Source organism: Motacilla alba, chromosome 5 (assembly GCF_015832195.1).
Source record: "Motacilla alba alba isolate MOTALB_02 chromosome 5, Motacilla_alba_V1.0_pri, whole genome shotgun sequence".
In the NCBI taxonomy this organism is placed as follows: Eukaryota; Metazoa; Chordata; class Aves; order Passeriformes; family Motacillidae; genus Motacilla; species Motacilla alba.
In genome coordinates this window covers 40,341,807-40,363,697 of record NC_052020.1, presented here as the reverse complement: position 1 = coordinate 40,363,697, position 21,891 = coordinate 40,341,807, and the positions used below count along the sequence as shown (strand labels likewise).

Below are 21,891 nucleotides of genomic sequence, written 5' to 3'. Positions count from 1 at the left end.
TCCTGGGAAGCTGTGGAGGGGCCAGCAGGAGGAACCTGCTGAAACTGGAGGCAAATAATTCAAGCAGGAATTCAGGTAAAAATAGAGTGTATTTTGGGAAGGAGGAGCACAGAAAAGAACACTGTTCTCTCAAAATCTAGAGAAGGACTTCCAAAATGGTGTTCACCCCTTCCCTTGCACTTGTTGGTGGGTAGTTCAGCTTTGGGAACACCTGCTCCATCCTCAGATGGGATGGGTTCCTCCTGCACCTGACCCTCGCTGTGGTCCCAGAGGGGCTCCAGGCCACCCTCCCGCTGCCCTCAAGCAGCATCTGCACCTTCGGTGGTGTTCTGAGCCAGCTCTGCCAATGGAGCGACTGCTGACAGAGGTGGGCACACGACTGTCCCAGGACTCCAGCCCACCCCCAATGGGGGGATGGTGTCCAGGGCTGTGCCAGTCTATATGGGACACAGTGAGGTGTCCTCCTGCTCCTGAAACTTTGCTGCTTCTGCCCACATGTTGGGATTTGTTTTTATGGGGATCATAGTGGGCAGTCTGGAGGTGGGGATGTGTCCAAGCAGCCTCCTTGCTCCTGAAGCATCTGCAGGATGTCCCCAGGCAGGGTCAAAAGCAGCCCACAGGTGGGAAAAGGCTCCGGTGGCAAGGGTTCCCCCTAAACTGGTGCCAGGAAAGACGCACGGGGGTAATGACGCCAGGCAGCAGCTGGGTGAAGTCATTTTATTCAAGGCACGGTCATAGCAATAAATCACGAGAAGGTACAGACCTCTGGCACATTCCTACAGTGGGGCAGCCAAGGGCAATCAGACCAGCAGCCCGAGCTCCCGAGGACACAGTGCCACTAGCAGGCACTTGCTTCTACCCTCAGAGAGGCCACCGGCATCCCCGTGCCCTGCCTGGGGCTGCCTCTGGAGCAGGCAGTGAGGGAGCAGCTGAGCTGTGGGCAGCCGTGGGGCACCTGGGCAGGAGGCAACAAACCCCCAGGGAACTTTTTGGGATTAGAAGGGTGCCTCTGAGCTCAAGGCTCCCCCGAGGCAACCACTAGTATGCCGCAGCCACGCCCCGGCATGCAGGAGCGTGGGTGGGATGGGGGCCATGGGACTGCCAGCTGGCTGAGCTGAGATCCACCAGCCCCACAGGAACGTCCTAAGAGCCCCCTTAATGCTCTCACTGCTGGGCTGCCTCTTAACCTTCCCCCCAGCCCAGAACTGGCACACTACCCCTCCTCCCAGTGGCACTAATGCTAATCAGTGCCATGGCGGAGCACCTGCCTTCACACAACAGCACTCTGCATGCCAGCAGCCCTGGTGCTGCCAGAGCTGCACCTTCTTCCCTTCCTTCCCTGCACTGCCCTGGGATGATGGCAACTCTTAATTGCTCTGAAGCTAGCAGGACAATCAGGGACAGGAAAATCAGCCCTGAGGCCAAAGTAGGGCTGACTGAGGAGCCAGCATGCCCAGGTGGGCTATGGTGGGAGAGGAGATTAGGAGAATAAGGATAAACCTTCATCCCCAGAGGCCACCACAGCTACTCTGGATGAGCTGGAAAACTCCAGGGATGCTGTCTGGGCAGGTAATGGCACATGTACACTAATAACAGCAGGACTCACACTTGAGAGGCAGTGTGGCTACTGGGGAACATCCCACAGCTGCAGCTGGTGGACAAGGGCAAGCGGGATGTGGTGGATCAGGAGGACCTGGAAGTCCAGGTCCTGCCAGCCTCCACCTGTTCCCCCTGTTCTGTTGCATTAGGACAGAGCTATTCTGGGTCCCATGGGCAGCCCCAGTGAGAGCATGAGCATGATGGGGTGCTGCCAGGGAAGAGGAATGAAAAGGAGCTGTCCTCAAAGCCATTAAACACACTTGTCTCTTGACCTCCCATTTCTCAAGAGTCCAAGGTCACGGGCATTGTGCAGCAAGATGGGGGGATGGGGTGGGAGGCTGAGGAAGAGCTGGGCTTGCATTTGATGCCTACCTTGGTGCAGGGCTGTTGGTGCTCATGTAGGGGCTCTGATGGCAGATGTAGGGACATTCCCCTCCTCCACCAAAGCACAGGCATGTCAGCAGTCCCTGCTGAAATGGGCAAAGCAAGGGCAGGCAGCAGCCTGCAGGCCAGCGGCAGGGGAGGCAGCAGGACAGCTGCCTGAGCAGTGGACGGATGGGGTGAGATGCAAAGATTACAGGTGGTTGTCCCCTGCCACTGAAGACCCAGAGGACAGCGTGGTGGCAGGCACATTCATCTGGGCTGTCTGGGCTGCTTCCTCCTCTCAGAGGGGACAGGGCCTCCCTCCTGCCCTCAAAAGCATGGCCTCTCAGAGAGACCCTCTCCCTATACTGCTGCACCCCCTCTTCCCCACTGTGTGCTGGAAGAGGCAGGTGGGAAACGGGAGACACTAGGGGGCACAGCCAGTGCAGGCAGCGGGAAGGACCATCCGACCCTCCTGCCACTACCCGTGCAATGGGCTCTCTCCCTCACAGCAGTCTTGTCCTCCCCTGCCCCCTTAGCAAGGTGGCCCCCTCCAGTGCAGGGCAGGCTCCCTCCTGCCCCACGGCACGTCCTCTGCTCTCAGCACAGTCAGTTCTCAGCCTGTGGCAGGGATGTTCACTGGTAGCGAGCCTGGCTCTCTATCACAGGGCCGCTCCTGTACTCGCCCTCCACGGTCTCCAGCTCTGTCTCGAAGCTCTGCAGCCCCCCATCCTCCCCATCCTCCGCTGGCTCCAGGTGGTTGCCCATGGTGCCATAGGACTGGTGTGCTGGAGAGGCTGCCGGTGTCAGGCTCAGCTCAGGCTCCTGCAGGACAGTGGCCACAAAGAGCTGCCCCGGGGGGCAGTGGGCCATCAGGACCAGGGGAGCAAGAGCACACGGCCACAGCAGGGCTGGGGAGGGGTACTCACATTGGAGTTAGGGGTGGAGGAAACGCTGCTCCGCTCCACGTCATTGAAGGTGCCCTCAGACTGGTCAGACATCTGAGGAGAAGGAGGCCGTGAGGAAATCGTGGTTTGGAGGGCCCAGCTTTGGCTAGGGACAGCCAGGTGCTACCTCAGATTCCCCATGGCAAGCCAGAAGGGGATGCACTGGGGTGAAGGAACAGAGTGGGTGGCTGGCTGCTCTCACCTGGTAGCTTGAGGGTTTCCGTGGCTGCAGCTTCTTCAGGCAGAGGCCAAAGAAGGAGAAGACGATGCAGGAAAGGAGGACCACAAAGGTGAAGAGGGTGACAGGCCGGGTGGGACCTGTAGCACAGAGACACTGAGGCAGCACATAAGCCTCCAAGAACCTGCTGCATGTCCAGCTGAGCCCCAGGCTGGGGCCTCCTTTGGGTTTTACAAGCTCTCAACCCCCTTCCCAAAATACAAATTGACACCTCCTTCATCTGCCAGGTCTTCACACCACCTTCTCCCCTACCACCCTCCATGCCATGCCTAACTCAAGGGTGACACCAGTGGCTCGTCACCCCCAAACATCAGACACGACCCTCAGCAGTGGCAGGGCACAGCCCCAAGCTCTCCCTACCAAGGCGCAGGACGGAGAAGAAGAGCAGCCAGAACATGCAGAGGATGGGGGCCACCACGACCTGGCTGATGGCGGCGACGTGGAGGCGCTGGTTCAGTTTGGTGGGGATGTACACGTAGTAAATGTTGTATCGGTCAACCATGTGCTTGAGCAGCATGTAGAGCAACCCTGGTGGGACAAGAGGAGCCATTTGGATGGAGGGCAATGGGGACAGCCAGGCCACCGGGCGAGCAGGGCAGACCCTGGGAATGATGCCCAAGGGTGCCCTCCAGTACCATGCAGGAAGCCTGCACTCCCGTGCTGCTGCTGGTGGCTGGGACAGGCTGTTCTTGACATGGCTGGGACCATGGGCATGGTATCATACTCACCAAAGGGGACGATGATGGGGCAGGTGATGCTGTAGGTCATGACAACAGAGAAGATACAGCAGGTCCAGGCGTATTCTAGTCCAAACTGGAACTGGTATGCTTGGCTCTGGGGCACAACCAACAGTGTAATTGCCACCTCTGTCACTGCAAAGCCTGCACTTGCCTCTGCACCCTGGCCCACAGGACTGCCTCACACCCACTAACCCCCAAGGGGCCTGAAGAAGTCCCCATAAGCATCCCCACAGAATCATGACAGCCTGAGTTTTCAGTGAGTGCATCTCTGCTGTGCTGGGGGTCACGGAAGCTCACAGGTGACCAGAGCTACATACCCGCTTGACATGGAGCCGCTCGGGCTCAGACTTGGCAAAGCAGAGGCGAGCAGTGTAGACGAGGAGGCCTGGGATGCGCAGCAGCTCCATGGCCGTCCCAATCAGGCTGGAGGTCACTACATAGTTGACGAAGAAGGCGCCATTGTCTGGGAGGAAAACACACCTGCCCCAGGGACAGAGAGGTGACACAGTGAGAGAATGCTCAGGCAGGAGCTGCAAGAGCTGCTGGCGGCGGACAACAGGTGCTCCCGCTTGCCTGGGAAGTTTGGGAGCTTCCTGCTACTCACTGGAACTTGATTTCAGCCTCATCCAGAAAGTGGGTGTCGAAGAGCCAGCGGAAAAACAGGTCCAGGCTGGAGGGGACAGAAGAGGAGCAGCTCAGACAGAGGGGGAGATGCAGAGCGATGTGAGAGACACCCAGCAGGCACGGGCTTTTTCCCCCTGTCCTGAGTGGGCAAAACCCTCTGCACCCTACACTGCCAGAGCAGCTCCTTCTGCCACACGAGACCACTGTGGAATGCGTGCTTGCCTCCTGGATGGCCAGGATTACGTAGCTGGAGCTATGCAGATACCTGTCCAGGTCCTTTTAGGGTCTGCTGAACCCAAGCAGCAGCTGATCACTACCACAGCCCCCTTGGGTCAGCTGTGGCAGCCTGGCAAACTGCTCTGCTCCACTCCTCTGCAGGGAAGGTTTCCATCGGTGACCATGTGTGAGCAGCTCAGCAATGCTAAAGGAGTGTTTTCCTCCCCAGAGATCGCTGTGTTTTGGTGGGCAATGGGATCTTAACCCTTTGGGGCTGGATTGCTGGGGTGAGGGGCCTAGGTGTGATCCTGGCAGCTCAGGAGCAGGGAGAGCAGCATGGCAGAGGGGTCCGTACCTGCTCAGACCCAGCGAGGGCAGGATGATAACCATGAACACCAGGAAGAAGAAGCACTTGTGCATGGTGATCTGATTTTCACTTGACCTGCAGAGAGGGAAGACAAGAAAAGAACGTTGCACTTTTTTGGGAAAGAGCAGCAGGTGGGGTGAGGGGCTGGGCTTGGTCTCGCTTTTCACCAAGGAGTTACTCCCTGCCTCACAAAGCTGTGTGCATTTGGTCTGTGCATTCACTGGGGCCTTGCAAAGCCTCTCCCAGGCTAGGGTGTGTCACCATGAGAAATCTGCTGTATCCTCTCATCTCCTTCATCTTTGCCCTCTCCTACCATCCCTGCTGGTATAGATACCCAACAAGAGGCAGATGGGTGTCTAGTATGAGTTCACAACCTCCTGTTTCCCCCAGAAAAAGGAAGGGAAGTGGTGACAAAGCTCCTGCAAGGACCTGTCAGACGAGGCACAGGGCTTGGGGCTGATGGGTCAAGACAAAGAGAGCACATTGTAGGAGCTGGGCAGTTTCCCCTACTTTAAGCATATTGAACCCATCATACCTCTGCCTTGGAGGGCTGGAAGCATGCCTGGGATGGCCCTGCTGCTGCCAGTCCACCATCACACCATCCCTCTTACAAACTTCTTCAGATCCATCTTAGAACCACCTGACTTTGTCAGTAGCCTGAAAGTGTTGAGGACTATGGGAAGCAAATGGCTCCTTTGTGCATGGATTTGGGGCTCCTTCTATGGAGAGAAACACCCAGGGGGGTCTGCTCCACTGTGGGGGTCTACTGCTCCCTGCCTGCCTCCCTGCAGGTTGGGTTCTCCTTCCACTGCAGTTCCCCCCATCTGAGGCAGCCCTGGGGGACTGTGGGGGCAGCCCCATTACCGTGTCCAGTGAGACTCGAAGAATGCTGAGTAGTAGACAAGGAAGGGCAGGAAGACGGAGAAGGCCCAGAGCAGCAGCGTGGGGAAAAACTGGGTGATGATGGGGTTCTGCAGGAAGAGAGAAGCCGAACACACCCTCAGCAACCCAGCATAGCCATGCTGGAGACAGCACACGATGGTGTGTGCAGCAGGTGGGCTGGAGCAACCCCTCCTGAGCAGGGGCATTTGTTTCAGGAAATAAGGACTTGAGGCCAGCCAAAGGCACCACAGCCATGTACTGAGCCCCAGTGCCCACCCAAAAGCTCACAGGTCAATGAGCAAGAAGGGGTTGTGCTCCTGGCAGCTCCTGAGCTCTCCTGAGCTCTTTCCAAACCTTTCTTCTTGAATGGACAGCACCCCGCCTGCCTCCATGGAGGCACCAGCACCAAAGCTCAGGTGCTGCCCCAGGGCTCTGCCACTGGAAACACAAGAAGAAGGGGATGGATAGCAAGCACAGACATGACCTCATCAATTGCTTTGTTTCTCATCAATGCCCATCCTAGTGATGGCTTGTCTTAGGACAGTGTAGAGCTGGTGCCCCCCACCTGTCACAGGTAAACCTGGAAATTATGACCTTTCAGGAAAATTGGCATGGGTTAGGGACTACCTTGAGGCTCTCCACAGGGTGTGTGACATTGAACATGTCCATAGTGTTGACAATGATGGCTGGCGTTGTGAGGAAGAAAAGAAGGATGAACAGGCAGATATTAAGCAGAATGAATCGCACCCACCACGATGTGCCACGGACTGATAAATTCTCCCTGTAAGAGGAAAACATAACTTGAACATGATGAGGAGGAAAAGTCCTGTGTCCTGAGCCTCCCAGCATAGTTTCATGAAGCTCTGCCTCCTGCTATCTGCACCAACCATCCTGGCAGACATTGTTCTGAGCTCGCCCTCTTCCCAACCCCACGCTGCTTTGCTGTCACATGCAGAGCCCCTTGGACCAGAGAATAGCCACAGTGGAGGTTCATACCACCAGGAGGCTTTAGAATCAGGCCAGAGAAATCAGTCTGGCAATCACCCCAGTCTCAGTTGGCTGGGCCCTGCCACCTTTGGGACGATCACCACAATCGCCCCTGCTGACTTCTGCTATGGCAATAGGAGGGATTTTCAGCCTCCATCACCCTGGGAAAGTGTCCAACAGATACAGACACAGGTTCCCTACAGCTATACGGGCTCCCTATGTCTATGGGTATAGGCTCCTCATAGCTATGTACACGGGCTCCTTATAGGTATGGACATGGGCTTCCTCATATCTGCTTGTTCCCCCTTCCTCCCTCCCTCCCTTCTGCCGTGGGGGTTCACCAGATGATATCACTGGGTGAAGGGGCATAGCGAACACCCCAGTGGTGTGACTTGACCACGGTGGTGACAGAGGACTGCTGGGGGTGCTTGCGGCAGTGGATGCGGCTGTAGTCCTTCAAAATCCTGCAGGAAGAGGGAGCCAGGGGTCAGGTCTCACTTCTTGTGAGACCCTTTCCACAGCCTTAACAGGGCAGCCAACTCCGCAGATGGCAGAGGCATAGAAGAGACCGACCCATTGCCTAGCTTTGTGGGAAAAGCTGGCAAGGTGCCCCAGTTCCCTGGCAGGGGTGGCCAACAGGCTGAGGGACATCCCCATGGCTGTTGCATGAGGGGCACTCACACAGCTGTCATCCGCTCGTCCTGGAAGGTGACGAAGGCCATATCAAGCCGCTTAAGTGTGATGCGGTTGCGCTCCGCATTGAACTCATCTGTGAGCTTCTCCTCCAGCTCCCCATAATACTGCTCAGCATCCACCTGTGGGAGCAGCCATGGCTGTGCTGTGCACCGGGCTGGGGCTGGGGCAAGCTGCCAGGCTCTGCCTTGCCCATGGTGCAGGTGTGCTGCCTGCAGCCCTGCCCGCAGCCTCCTACCTCATCAAAGCCACAGAAGCGGCAGCAGAAGATGCGGGCGCAGGGGTGAGTTTTGATCATGATCTTCCCCTCTTTCTGTGCCTTGGTGGTGAAATAAAGCCGCCCCTTCATTGCTTTGCGCCTGCCAGGAAGCCGATAGCAAAGCAATGAGCACCAGACATACAGATGTGAACACAGACCGGGTGCCTTGATGTGCTGGGCAGGAGCAGTACACCCTCCCACAGAGGCAACATGGACGTGCATGCACTCACCTCTCCGCATCCAGCTTCATCAGCTTGCGCACATCAAAGCAGAACTGGACGTTGGTGACGGTGCAGCTGGGATAAGCCTCGCTGCAAGCACAGGGGCATGGTGGCACCAGGAGCCAGGGGACAGGGACAGTCCCTGCCACCTGCCTGCCACTCATCCAGCAAGGCTGTGGCACATGGCTACTCACTGGAAATGCTTGATGATAAGTGAAGGGTCTGTGATCTCCTTGGGGATGTGGGTAACCATCAGTGTCCGGGCGACCTTGGGGAAGAGAAGAGGCCAAGGGATCTGCAGGATGGGCAAGGATCTGCAGGATATAATGCTGCCACCCTGTCCACCCAGCAGAGAGCTGGGGCACCAGCTGCCACCCCAGAGGGAAGTCAGCACAGATGTTCTCAATGCCCAGTCCCAAACCCTGAGGGCACAGCCAGACAATGCCGTACCCCAGACAGATGTATACAGCAGAGCTTCAGTCTGAAGAGACAAGATAGCAAGAGAGAGAGATTTGCCTTCAGGCTGTCACTTTACCCAGAAGCTGGTGAAAATCAGCCACACCTTTCCCTGCCAGACCAGTTTCATGATGTTCCTAAAAACCTCTGTACTTACTGGGACCAGCATTTGTGCAAAGCAAGAAATTGGCCATTAGCAGCACTGAACAAGGCAGGATTGGAGGAGAGGTGGCTTCTCACCTTCTCATTCTCTCTGTACTCCAGGTGGACAGAGTGGTGAGCCATACAAAGGATGGTGAAGATAAAATAGATTAGGGCAAAGATGCTGTGCAGCCACAGGAGACGGTCTCTGGAAGAGAGGAAGTTAGGATCAGTGAGCACTGTGGTGAGCATGTGGCACAGGGACCAGCCTGGCACTCAGCATCTCACCCATGGCCACCCCTTCCACCCAGCAGGACCCCCCTGTGCCAGCTGTCAGACACTCACCCCAGGAACAAGAGGGGCAGAGGGGCAGCACTCAGGTTGTTGACTGAGATACTACAGAAATGAGGCCACACAAACATCCCCAAGAGCACTTCTGCCAGCAGCGGGGTGCAATGAGCAATGCCACTGGCTTGGCTGCCCTGACTGTACTCATGTAGTACAGAGAGACAGGAGAGCCAGTGTGAGTGGCGTGCTGCTCACATGGACCTGTCCCTGTCCCCAGCACAGGGCTGTGGTGAGTTCTGTGCCTAGGTGCTCCCAGCAGTGCCCACCACAGCAGCAGCACACACAGACCCCCTGCCTGTGGGAGCACCTACTGAGTTGGGATGTTGGCGATGGTTGTCCGGCCGAAGTGAGTAGGATTGTGTCCTGCAGAGGAAAGGGAGAAGCAGAAGGTTAAGGGAACCCAGTGCAGTGTGTATGTCCATATTGCAGTTATTGGCTGTGGTCTTTGGTCCCTTCTTTCCCATTTCCCAGGTCCCCCAGTCCCCACTGCCCCGAATTTCCCAGCCTCTTATGCTCCTTTGTCACTCAGCTGATGGTGAGCTCTTGCTCACATGGGGGCTTCTGAGAGAGGGATTTTTTTCCCTTCTTTCCCAGAGACACAATGCTTGCCCAAGGGCTTGGAAGCTTGCATGGCACTCCTGAGTCATCCTGTGACTAGGGAAGCACCTACCCAGGAGGTCCCCTGAGAAGTTGACAGGCAGGATGACAGCCACGGAGAGCACGCAAACCAGCATCAGGAGGACCAGGAGGTGCCGCTGGAAGGAGAGGTAGGTGGTGGCATCGATCCCACACTTGCTCTGAATCTCCTCATCCCTGGAGAGAGGCAGGTGGGGGTCAGTGCTGGTGGTTCCTCCCCACCACCTCCTGTCATGGCGACACTGGCTTGCTCCAGTCTCCCACAACCCACACCCACAGTGGCACAAAGGATTTGTGCACAGAGGATTTTGAGCACAGAGGGAATGAGGGACCCAAGCAGCCCTCCAACTGCATCTCATTACAGGACTAGTTCCTATCAGGAGAGGTTGAAGCCCTTTTCTTTGGGATAGGATATAGGGGCCAGGAGGAAATGCAGAGGTGAGCTCTCTGCTCTCTCTTCAGAGAGGACGTTTTAAGAGGGCTCTCTTCTGCCACTGCTCCCAGCAGCTCCTGGTGATGGGACACCACCTGTGGGCACCAGCTCCCCATGGATGGGCAGCAGTGGGACAAAACCATAATGCCAAGCACACACACTTACTTCATCTGATAGATAGAAAGGAGCCAGGAACAGAATCCCTAGAAGGAAAAAAGAGTCAGCATGAGACAAGAGCAACCACCCCCACCTCCCTAATGAGGGACTGGGTCACAACATATGCTGGGGAAACACGCAGAGGTGGTGCAGTGCCTATGGCCAGGGGGTTGAGCAAACAGAGGCAGTGCCCCAGGCAGCTCAGCAATGCTCAACCCAATGGCAAAGGCAGCTGCCTCAGGAGAAGCAAGGAAAACACACTCCAAAGAGCTGACGGGAAGCTGAGCACAACCTCTCTTCTAGCCCTGAGAGACCATGCGACCTTCCTGAAAGTAGTGGTAAGACAATTTCTGTCTTACCACTGTCTGGGAACAAGGAGTCTGCTGGGGCAGGGGTATAAAGGGACAGGGAAGTCTCTCTACAAACATCAATCATCCTGATACATGTCAGGTGCATATTTTTGGCTGCAGAAGGATTTGCAGAAGAAGCTGAAGTCAAACATTAACCCACTGTTTCAGGGGTGACTTGCTTGACTTCAGCTTCCTCTGAATATTAAAGAGCATCACTGCAACAGGCTCCTGCTTCCAGAGCTCCTTCCTCTTCCCCTTCCACGACAGTCCCTAACATTCAAGTTTTTTACCACTAGCAAGTGCTGAGGCGGCACTGCTGTAGAGTGCTACACGACAACCTAGGTTCTTCTGCACTAACTAGCTTATTCCCTGTCACTGTGTACACACATGGGTTTTCAGACACTCCCCTGGTGAAGGAGGATTGGGTTAGAAAACACCTAGGCAGACCTGACATTCACAAGTCTGTGGACACTGACAGCATGCATGACTGCTGAGAGAGGTGGTGGACACCAAAGCAAGGCAGCTCATTATCATCTTTGAAAGGTCGTGGTGATCAGGAAAGGTGCCTGAAGACTGGAAGAAAGCACCATGCACTGTCACAGACTGCCCAGAGAGGTTGTGGAGTCTCCTTCACTGGAGATACTCAAGATACAATCCTGTGCCATGTGCTCTAGGATGACTCTTCTTGAACAAGGAGGTTGGACCAGATGACCCATGTTGGTTCCTTTCAACTCTGCCCATTCTGTGATTTTGTGATTCAGGGCTTTTTGTGCTCTTTACAAATTTCTCCTCAAAACTGCTCTTCTCCCCTCTTACATTATTTTACATCTAATTTGGGAGAGTTGAGATTTTCCTCATTTGTAATCAGTTTGACTTTCTAAAGGATGTATTCTTACTTCTAATGATCTCCTTTAATCTGCTCTTTAGTGTGCAGGCTTTCCCTGTACTCTTTCTCACTTATTTTTTGATGAGTAATATACATTTGCCTAGAGCATCTGGTACAGAACCTTTAAACAGGCCTCTCCTGCCACCTGCAAGGATTTTGCTTCTTTTGCTTCTTTCCTACTTAGATTTTTTAATAAGTCATGACATTTTTTCATAGTCGTACCAGTGACTGATTTTTGAGCTTTTGCAGCCAAAAAAGAAAGAGGCAGCAAATGTGTCAGTCTGTGTTTATTTCCAGGAAAGCCTGGTGTGCTAGAGAGAAACAGAAGACTAGTTTAAAGCCCCACCATGCTGGCAGATGAGGAAATGTGGTGTGGGGGACTTTATCCTGAGGGGTGGGAAAGATCCTTGCAGGCATGCAGCTGAGCTCTGGCCACGCATCACACTGGATCCACACAGCTGCTAGGAGAGCCATGCAGCTGTGAGGTGCTTGCCGACAGGAGCATCCCCTCCAAATTGCCATTCAAAATAGATGCCTCAAAGAATCCAGGACAAAAAACCCTCCAGCTTCCAGGAATTCCCCACTGTTGAAGAGTGTTGAGCAGGAGATTTAATTTCTCACACTTAACTTCTGACCAGGGTTTCTGATGAAGAACAGGACAGGCTGGGCTGGGACAAGCCCAGCCCAGGTTCCCACAGCCACAGCCACTGGCACTCACCACATCCTTGTTGTCGGCATCCAGAGGGCTGCTCTCTGACGGGGACTTCTCCTTCTCGCTCTGCTCTCCATAGAAAAGCGATGTCAGGCTTTGCAGTGAGGGGAGGAGTGGAGTGGTGAGGCAGAAGAGAAGCAGCAGACATGAGAGGATAAGCACCCTTGGAAAAGTCTCTCCTAGGACAGCAGCCCAAGAAATGCCTCCCCCCTCCCAGGATCCTACACTGGGGCTGGTACAGTGATCACTTCTGGGCTTGGGACAAAGGGGTTCCATCTTGCTGCCTCCACACCAACAAGTCTCCCCAGCTTTGTGGCCCTGACCCATGATGGGCTCATGGAGATGGAGCTGGAGCTCCATTACAAGGGACTGTTGAACCAGATATTTTCTATTCCACTGTTTTCAGATGTCTCAAATGTTTTTACAGTAAAAAGGAATCTTATCAGAGCTTGCATTTTAAATCTTGATTGCCCTTTGATCTCACTGGTGAAGGGAAAATATCACGTATTCATCGCCAGACTCAGCTCCAGATTGAGAGGCCAAGAGGAACTAGAGGGAAGAAGGCAGAAGAAGGACTTTAACAGATCTTACTCTTGTGGGCTGCCCAGCCTTGCACAGACCCCTCCTGTGTGCACCAGCCTGTGCAAAGAAAGATGCTTTGCTGCCCAAGGCGAGCTGTGCTCTGGCAGGCAAGATGTTGTAGGTAGTACAGCCCACCTGGAAATATGGTCTGGGCCCTACTTTTACCAGAACCCTGCTCGTTTTTGTGGAATTCTGCACCTAGCCCAAACGATGGGCCAGGCAAGTTGCTGTGGTGAGATGAGGAACAGTGTTATTGCTGTGTGTCTCCCTCTGCCCCCTCCACCAGCCAGTCCTGTTTATCCCAAGAGAGTGGCAGGAGAAGAGGCAGCAGCACAGTCCCCACTGAAAACCAGATTTTTGTCCTTCCCAGAACAGTGCCCCCAATGGCACCAAGAACACTGTCACCAAATGCTAGAGGGCATGAAAGCTGGCCTGGGCTTTCCCTCTGCCTGCAGCAGATGGTGGCTGTGTCTTCATGGGAAATGGGGGCACCAGGCCATTCCCAGTGTAGGGAGGGGACAGGAACACCTGCTGAACTCTGTGTGTCATGCCACAGTGCTGGCCTTCCTTTCAGCCCTCTTGAAGAGAATGGAGCCATCACCTGCAGCAGCTTTGCATGCTCCTCACCTGTCATTGTCCATCAGCAGTGCCAGGCGCCCGTAGTCCCAAGCTGCTTTCCGAAGACATGAGAAGACCAGAAGGAGAAGCTGGAAGAAGAAGAAGGAGAAGGGTTTTGCTGCAAGGCTCACCCCATGGGATCTTCTCATATCTTCTTTGTGCGTTCTCACACGTGAGCCAAAGCTCGTGCAAAACTCTTACCCCAAACTGTTCCTGCTCCATGATCTCACCACAGCTGCCCAAGTGTCCTTTGCTGCCCACCATGATGTGGGCAAAGCCTTGGACCCCTGCACTCACCCTGTTCCCCCATCAGCCAGGTGCACTCATCCCTGTTCCCTGGTTTGCCAGGTGCACCGTTGCACAGGCTGCACTTGTGCGTGGCTGTCAGGGCACGCGGGGGCTGCAGAGCCCATTGAAATGGCACCCTGCTGGCCTGCTCACCAGCCAGAGGATGAAGTTGATGGCGAGCACGGTGGGCACGCCACCGAAGGGAAGCCCCTCCAGGACCGTGCTGTGGGAGCGGGCGCTGAAGCACTGCTCCTCTGTGCTGTTCACCGGGGCATCCAGGAAGATGAGCACATCCAGCGAGGTGAGGCCAGCACCATCAGGTGCTGGCTCCATTGAATACGTGCTGTCCATCGACACCGTTGTGAGGTCTCACTCTGCAACACAGAGGCAGGAGTGTGGATGGAAAAGCCTTTGTTTGAAAAGGGGCCATGGCTCTTCCAGGTCCTTTCCATCAAGGTCTGAAGAGCTCACTAAGGGTAGGAAGGGGAGAGGACTAGCTGGTGACCTCAGAGCTTCCCCAGTCCCAGTCTTTCTCAGGGAGAAGTTGGATACAAGGCAGAGGGTGTTGCTGAAGAAATCTCACAGCTGCTTCCTGCCCTTTCCCCACCCCATTTAGCCCCATGCTATTTAGTTGTCTCTATCATACCTGAGACAGGTCTCTCACCACCTCTGCCCCTCAGTCCTGGAAGCTGGGTTGAGTCATGGCCACCCTGGTATTGTCAGCAGGCAGGAATGAGAAGCTGAAGCATTTGTTTGAATTTCTGAAAAAAACAGCAATGATAATATTGACAACTGGGCTGCTGGGGCTGTGCTTCTCTCCCCGCAGCCAGGTATCTACTGCCTATGGAATATCCCTAAGCCTGCTGTCCTCCTCCAACATCAGGATCTGTGTGACTCAGGAGTTAGAGGACTTCCCTTTCATCTTTCCACCTAAGCAGAATTGCTCCTTCCAAGATATCTTGATCTCTTCAGAAGAGTTAGCTTCTCAAAACCCTAAATGTCAGGCTTCGCACCACCCTCCCCAGGAGCTGATACCAGAGGTTACAGTCCTCACTGGCAGGAGACATTTAAAGGCCACTAATGGCCAACACTGTGGCTTTTTTCCAAAATCTTTCCTACCACCATGTTTTAGGTAGGAGAGGATCCTCTTCAAAGCTGCAGTGCCTGGAACCCCTATGAATGAGCACCCTACAGCAGCCAGCATGGCAGTCTGTTACTCATGAGGATGCCACAGGACAGTACCAAACAGCTGCTGCCCTCACCATTCAAAGATGAGAGGGAACCAGCACAGCAAACACTAACAAACATGGGGTGGGGACAAGGGGGCCACCTCTTGTCCTCATGTGCCTGTCCTGCCTCTGGGCTTTGGAGTCACCCTCAACACCTTTAGCCAGCTGCTTCTCATGCCCGAAGAGCTGCATGGCCTTCAGAGAACAACAGCTGTCTGTGGTGAGACGATCCAGTCTTTGGAGGCCTTGAGCAGCCAAATATATTTTTGAAGCCGGCCTGGCCCTGATGACCTCCAAGGGGGCACTTCCAACCACAATTATGCTACATCCATATTCTCAGGAACTTTTGCTCCTGACAAGAACATTTTTAGGCCTGCCTGAAGTTCACAAGGAGCTATATATGTGTCTTGCCCTGCAGACATGATGGGCACAGTATATTGAAGTCAGTATATTGTGACCAGTGCAAAGGCTATGTGAAAACTCAAGAGTGGTTTTCAACATAGAAAACTCCTGGGAGCTTTGCATTCAAGCCACTGAGCATTCATTCCTCTCCTTCCTTTTCATCTAATTCCAGCTACAACTGAGACCCTGCTACAGCCCCTGCAGCCACCCAGCACCAGGTAATCCCTGCCGGAGGCTGCTTAAAGCCCACATGAACAGGGTGGAGGAAGAGAAGCAGGACCATGGTTTGATTAAGCAGTGGAGGAGAATGCAAACAAAGACAGATGGGACCTCCAGGGATGTGGAGACACAAAGTGTTTATGGCAGTTTTTGCCACCAAGACCAAACAAGATCAAATCTTCAACATCAAAGGAAACCTAATTGAAAGGTCCTTGGGGAGCAGAGAGACAGTACAGAGAAAATGACTTGGCTTAGAAAGGGGATATTCCTAAGCTCTACACAGGTTTGCTCTTGTTGGAAAACATTTACTTGTGTTGTGTCAGTGTGATAGATGGGGGACTACAGTAGCACCCGATTTTACATGCATGGCTGTGGCCTCAGCCTCTCTCTCTTAGACCTTGCAGTTTGCTGCTTGAGGAGTCATGCCCTAAAGTTCAAGAAAAGGAGATTAGTCCTGTCCTAAAGTTCATGAGGAGTCCAGACACCCTCAACCCTCAGCTGACCAGAGTGGGCAGGACAGGAGTGCTAGTGCAGGAGCTGACATATATTACATGCCTGAGAGACTGACTCTCTTTGACTTCCTCATCCAGGGAAAGAAAAAACTGATGAAGAGGGAGGTTTTCAAACACAAGAGACGACCAAAAAAAAAAAAAAAGTGACCCGCTATGCTTTTCATTTCTGAAGCATAAATTCCATCTCAAAGTCCAAAGAAAAATCTCCACTGGAAACCTAACAGTGGCTGGGATGATTGGACCAAGGCTATGCAAGCCTATGAGCCCAGAAGAGCTTAAGTCTCACCCCACTTCATTATTAGGTTGGCATCTGACTACCTGCATGTATGCCTTGAAGGGGTATCAGAAGCTGCTGAGCTACAGGCACCCAGTTCCCCAGGACATGTAGACATGTGGCAGTCCCTTTTCCTGTGCATATGGTGCAATGTCACCTGAGCCATGGGCTTCAGTGTCTGCTACAGAGCTGCCCATGCTGCATCTTCAGTTCTCCCTGGAGGTCCCTATCCATATACACATATACACATCCATCTGTCCAGACTAGGATGTCTGGAGACATCACTGCCCAAGCGAGGACAGCTGAACATTAGTGTGACTCTCAAAAGAACTGCAGGTCACTTGAGATATGCTGATACTTCTCCAAAGGGCATCCTAGTAGACTGGGGGCTGATACTTCCATACTTCCACCCCATAGGTGGATGGATGGGCTGGCAAAGCCTCCCTGCAGTGCCCTCAGGCACAGCCTGTCTCCCAACCATGGCTGGGAGTCCTGTACTTCAAGGGCCAGTGTGGTCCCATCAGGGTAATGACCCCTGACAAGAGACCTCTAGAAGAGACCTGTAAGAAGTGAGGGGGCTACTCTGCCAAGCAGCAGCTGTTTGCCCTGGCTTGCCTGCCTCCTGCTTGTCACCTGGGCCACCAGGACCTCTAGCCAGGGTCTGCTCTTTGCCATGGCAATGCTCTCAATCTGTTCCTCACCATGTGCATGTCTCTCTCTCTCTCCCCTCCTCCTGTAAGCAGCAGAGCCATCTGGCATTTTCAGCTGCTAAATAATTCACTGCCTTTTTGTTAACAAGCAGAGTGTGTCTCTGACCGAGGGAGCTGTTAGACCATCAGCAAACAAACAAGGAGACCCTTAGCAACTTCAGAGTCCTTTCTCTGTCACCACCACTCCACTACACAGGAATAAGATCCTGCAGCTTGTTTCTAGGCACCGGCTTCACGCTTGTAGGAGGAACATCCTGTCAGGGATGGTAGGGTGAGGGGGATTTTCACAGGGATCTGTACAAGTTGTGTTTCTCTATCCAGTCCTTGTTGCTACCCCTTTCTTTCCCATACAAGATATTTTGCTTCTGGTGGCCAAAAGCAATGGGTTCCTCCTGGAGATGGTGTTAGTATCTCCTGCTCCCAGCTCTCCTGCGCAGAAAGCTCCCAAATGCAAGCCTTCACCCTTCCAGCACAACCAGCTCACTTATCTGCACACAGCACTGCCCATACAATGCCAGACTGCACAGACAAGTTTCAGGAGCAGAAGATACTTGGAGACCCAATCCAGCTCTGTCCTCTCTCCCTTAAGCACCTCCAACTCCAAAGGAGTTCAAAGGAGCCGTCACGTCATGCTCAGGCTGTAAACACAGATTGTGCAGTGTATCACAGCTCCTCTGAACCAGATCTCAAGCCATTCTCCCGCTCTTTTGCTGCTCCTTTCATCACCAGAGAGCCACAGAAACTCTCCTCTAAATACCCAAATTACCACTTTTCTAGATCATTTGTTCCAGCTAGCCTCACCTTTTATGGTGCTGCTCTCAGAAAAGCTTATGCAAATTATATAGCTGCAATGCTACCATTAAAATAACTATTGGGGGCAACCAGCTAAAAGTAAATCATGTATATGTTCTAGGAACAGCATGCAGCAGAAACAGTGAGAGGAGATTTCTGCTCATATGCATCAAGAACAGCTTAAATTCAGATCTACAGAACATCTTCAAACTCCCTCCAGTTGGAGAGGTAAGTTTTTTGGTATACAGAATGAGAAATCACAGGGACACTGCAGGTCATGCCTAAAGTCACTGTTGAAATGCCTAAGCTAAATTTTCACATCACACCCATGACAAAATTCAGCATTTTGAAATATTCAGTTGAAGACACTTTGCAATAGTATCTGAAAGATTCAACAAAACCCACAGCATCACCAAACCAGTTCCTGTTCCCTGCTACACCACTGCCATTGTGCTTTTCCCAATCTTTACGGGCCAAAGGAACAAATACTGTTGTGAATAACAGAGCTGGATGGATATCACCTCCAGAACGTGTCAGGACAGCTTCCCATTAGCTGTGTATGAGGCAGGGCCTCTAGATGCCAACCACAGACAGATGTCCTTCAGAGCAGCCACTGTCCTGGAGAAATGACAGCAATGGACTAGTCAAGAAACACAGGGCTGTACAGGGTTGCAGGTAGGAAAATGAAGCAATAAGATAAAGGCAGAAATTTTGATATATAGTCTATCCATTATAGGTCTTACTTAGAGGGAAGATACAGAGCCAGAAAAAAAAGTGAGAAAACATGTAGAGCAATTCTTTCTCCTCTTTGTGGCCCATGAATGCACAGTGAATGCATGAGATTTGCCATTGAAACTGATTTGCTGGATAATTTCTATGAAGCATTTTCAGTGCGTGTAAGCTTTGCCTTGAATATTCAGTGCCCTCTTTGCTTTGTTGATACATCAGCATATGTTTCTTCTCTCCGGTTGGGTGGGCACTAATCCAGAGAATCAGATTTCCAATTAAAAATAAGGCATGTCTTTTATGCGAATGCAATTTTTCATAATTTGTCTTTCCCTTGAAGCATCCTGCCAGCTAACTCATTTGCTGGGGGATTCACGGACAGCTGGAGTAGCAAAACATCAAAACAGTCTTGGGAGCGTTGAGATGACTAGGCTGGGTTTCCCAGCATGCCTACACTCATCCAGCCTTTGCATCCTACTCTGGAACAGGTGGGATTGCTGACTTTGGCTGGCCAGAGGGCAGCCAGGGCATGGGGCTGTTGGTGGAGCGTTTCTGTGCGTGGCCACACAGAAAAGCCAGGCTGAGGACCCAGACCTAGAAAACAAACATCTATGCTACCTGACTGCCTCTACATCCTTCTTCCACTGCAAGTAGATTGTGGCCGGGCTGTGGAAGGGAAAATCAAGGACTGCTGTAACAGGGAGATCAGGTTCATGCCCTGGTGTGTACAGGACCAGGCAGGCAGGCAAACCTCCAGCATCCCACCCTGCAGGACTGCAGTGACCGACCTTGCAGGACTGCAGTGACAGGGACAGCAGGAAACCCGAGCCACTGCCACTTACTCAGCATGGCTAACCAAGTACCTCAGGACTTCAGGGAAAAGGCTCATCCACAGCCTACGCCGAGCTCAGCACACACCCTGGCAGTTTTGGCACCACAGGGCATGGTGACCTCTCCATTCCTGTAGGCTGGTGCATGGGAGAACAGGCACACCATGGGCCACATCTGTCCCATAGGGTTATGAGCACAGAGGGGATGGGACCAGAGACACAACCCTCAAAAACCCCACAGAGGCCCAAGGCATTCCTGCCTAGCTCTCCTTTCAACCTTCCCTCTTAAGATAATTGGCCTTGAGATCCAAAAAGCAAAGAGAGGATCTGGCTACTCATGGTCTGTGAGGTGAGCACCTGTGGGGCAGCAGCATCCCTGGGCAGGGCTCATTGACACTGGTGGGAATGCTGTGCCCACCCCCTATCAGGGTACGAGACAGACAACCCTCCAACAGAAGACCCCATCCTATCACCAGCCGGACATGGACATACACCAGCCTGCTCTGTTTGCCTGTTGAAAATCAGATGCATCTTTCAAACAAGAAGGACCATACAATGGCTTGTGGGCTATGGAGGCTGGGGTTAGTAAGGCTTGGAGGCAAAGGACCACTCTACAGCAACAGATGACCCCTAACAGTTAAAAACATCTGCTCATATATTAATTTTGTCATTGCCAATGAAGATATGATCACTCAGAGAGGTCATGAGGACTCGTGTTTCATTGATCCTACTCCATCTCGCACACATACCCACCACTCAAGGAGAAAATGAATGTGAGTGCATGACTGTTTAAGAAAAACCTGCTTAAAAATGATACAGATAAACTTCATCTTCCCTGTCAGTAAGCTCTGGCACTGCTCTCTCACTGAGGAGTACAAAGCCAGGCTCACTGCCAGCCAGGGCAGGAAGGCTGGGGAAAGAGCCAACGCATGAGCCCACCTAAGCCCTGGTGGTGCAAACCCCACAGGGAGGTCCTTCCTCTCCGTGGTGAGCCTGCCTTTGGCACTGCTGCACCCCCAATGCTTCACCATTCCCAATCTGCCCTGCCAACACTGCTCATCTAAATAACGTAACGCATTAGGAGTCTGAGACTGACCCCATTTTGGGGAGCTAAGCAAGTTTTTCTGCACTTAGGATTGGCAACCTGCCACAACCTTCAGGAAACCTTGTGCAGGGTCATGCTGCCCCAGGGACTCACCTGAAACCAATACATACCCCTCCCCTGCTGTGTGCCCCTGTGGTGGCTGCCACATCATCCACAGCTCCCTGCCCTCCCCTTCTTCCCCACCACCACCATGCAGGGCAGGTTTTTGGCACTTAGTCTAAGTTCCAAGAAGTTTTTGAATGAGAAAGCATCCCAGTCCCCTTGGGACTCTCTGCAGGACAATGGCTGTGGCCTTCCAAACCTACATAAACCCCTTCTCCTGCAGGTATGCTGTGGACCGAGCAGCCCGACGCTGACTTGCTGCAGTGCTCCTTGGCAGAATTAAGCCAAACCCCAGGCAACCGTGAGCAAACAGTGCTTACAGTGAGATCTACAGCCAGGGAGATTTGTTTGGGCCAGTGTGGGGGAGATGCTGTTCAGGGAGCAGCGCTTCTCCAGCCTCCTCCACACATGTGCAAGCCAGCGGCTGCTGGAGCCAGCACACTGAGACTGGGAAGGAAGAATCGGAGCGGAATTTATTTATTCCACCCCCAGCCATTTTTGCCACATTTGACTAAGCTGCCGGTGAAGGTTGGCTCTAACCCATATTTGGTTTGCATTTCACTCTCCCGCTGTGCACACAGCCCCTCACACCACACTTTGTGTGTTCACTGCACCAAGCAAACATGAGCTAATGGGGCTGCAAGCTCCCCAGAGAATCACGCACCCTTTGTCCTCTGATAAAACTTAAATCAACACTCCTCAGCACAAAGGATTACCTGGACCAGGACCAACCCAAGCAGAGAGTAGGACTCTGCTGGTAGGTGATGGCTGGGAGCAGAGAGATAGGAAAGGGGCCTTATAATAAAGATGGGAACAGGCTTTTTAATAGACCTTGTAGTGACAGAGTTTTAAACTAAAAGAGGGGAGATTCAGACTAGATATAAGAAAGAAATTTTCTCAGTTGAGGATGGTGAAACACTGGTACAAGTTGCCCACATAGGTGGTAGATGCCCCATCCCTGTAAACATTCAAGGTCAGGTTGGACAGGGCCATGGGCAATCTCTTCAAGTTGAAGATGTCTATGCTCATTGCAGGGGCATTGGACTAGAAGACATTTAAAGGTCCTTTTCAACCCAAAATTTTGTATGATATTATGACAAAGCCAGAGTTGACTTCAGGGAATGGAGACCCAGGTAACTCACATGTGGGAAAGGAGAAGGGTACCATCCCGGGGCTCTCAGTTAACCTATATATATATGCACATACACGTCCACTCAGAAAACAGTATTTCAGGAAAACAGTAAAGAG

The 21,891-nt window shown here is 53.0% G+C and overlaps 1 protein-coding gene across 4 annotated transcripts in view; it reads right to left on the bottom strand.

Annotated features, from left to right (window-relative positions):
- Positions 1–703: 703 nt before the first annotated feature.
- Positions 704–21,891, bottom strand: part of TMEM63C (transmembrane protein 63C) — a 35,923-nt gene continuing 14,735 nt past the window's right edge. For 3 of the 4 annotated variants that reach the window (XM_038139139.1, XM_038139138.1, XM_038139137.1), the window contains exons 2-24: positions 14,389–14,503; positions 13,896–14,116; positions 13,464–13,543; positions 12,261–12,348; positions 10,316–10,353; positions 9,752–9,894; positions 9,393–9,444; positions 8,833–8,941; positions 8,331–8,404; positions 8,146–8,226; positions 7,895–8,015; positions 7,645–7,778; positions 7,305–7,427; positions 6,604–6,757; positions 5,959–6,065; positions 5,083–5,169; positions 4,492–4,557; positions 4,205–4,367; positions 3,876–3,981; positions 3,508–3,675; positions 3,112–3,227; positions 2,892–2,963; positions 704–2,811 (exon numbers count right to left, since the gene is read on the bottom strand). In XM_038139139.1, the coding sequence (XP_037995067.1) occupies positions 2,599–2,811; positions 2,892–2,963; positions 3,112–3,227; positions 3,508–3,675; positions 3,876–3,981; positions 4,205–4,367; positions 4,492–4,557; positions 5,083–5,169; positions 5,959–6,065; positions 6,604–6,757; positions 7,305–7,427; positions 7,645–7,778; positions 7,895–8,015; positions 8,146–8,226; positions 8,331–8,404; positions 8,833–8,941; positions 9,393–9,444; positions 9,752–9,894; positions 10,316–10,353; positions 12,261–12,348; positions 13,464–13,543; positions 13,896–14,093 (2,493 nt within the window). In that variant the 5' untranslated portion in view covers positions 14,094–14,116; positions 14,389–14,503 and the 3' untranslated portion in view covers positions 704–2,598. Of the gene's footprint in view, positions 2,812–2,891; positions 2,964–3,111; positions 3,228–3,507; positions 3,676–3,875; positions 3,982–4,204; positions 4,368–4,491; positions 4,558–5,082; positions 5,170–5,958; positions 6,066–6,603; positions 6,758–7,304; positions 7,428–7,644; positions 7,779–7,894; positions 8,016–8,145; positions 8,227–8,330; positions 8,405–8,832; positions 8,942–9,392; positions 9,445–9,751; positions 9,895–10,315; positions 10,354–12,260; positions 12,349–13,463; positions 13,544–13,895; positions 14,117–14,388; positions 14,504–21,891 lie in introns of those variants that run through there. The other variant, XM_038139140.1, reaches the window with a different exon arrangement.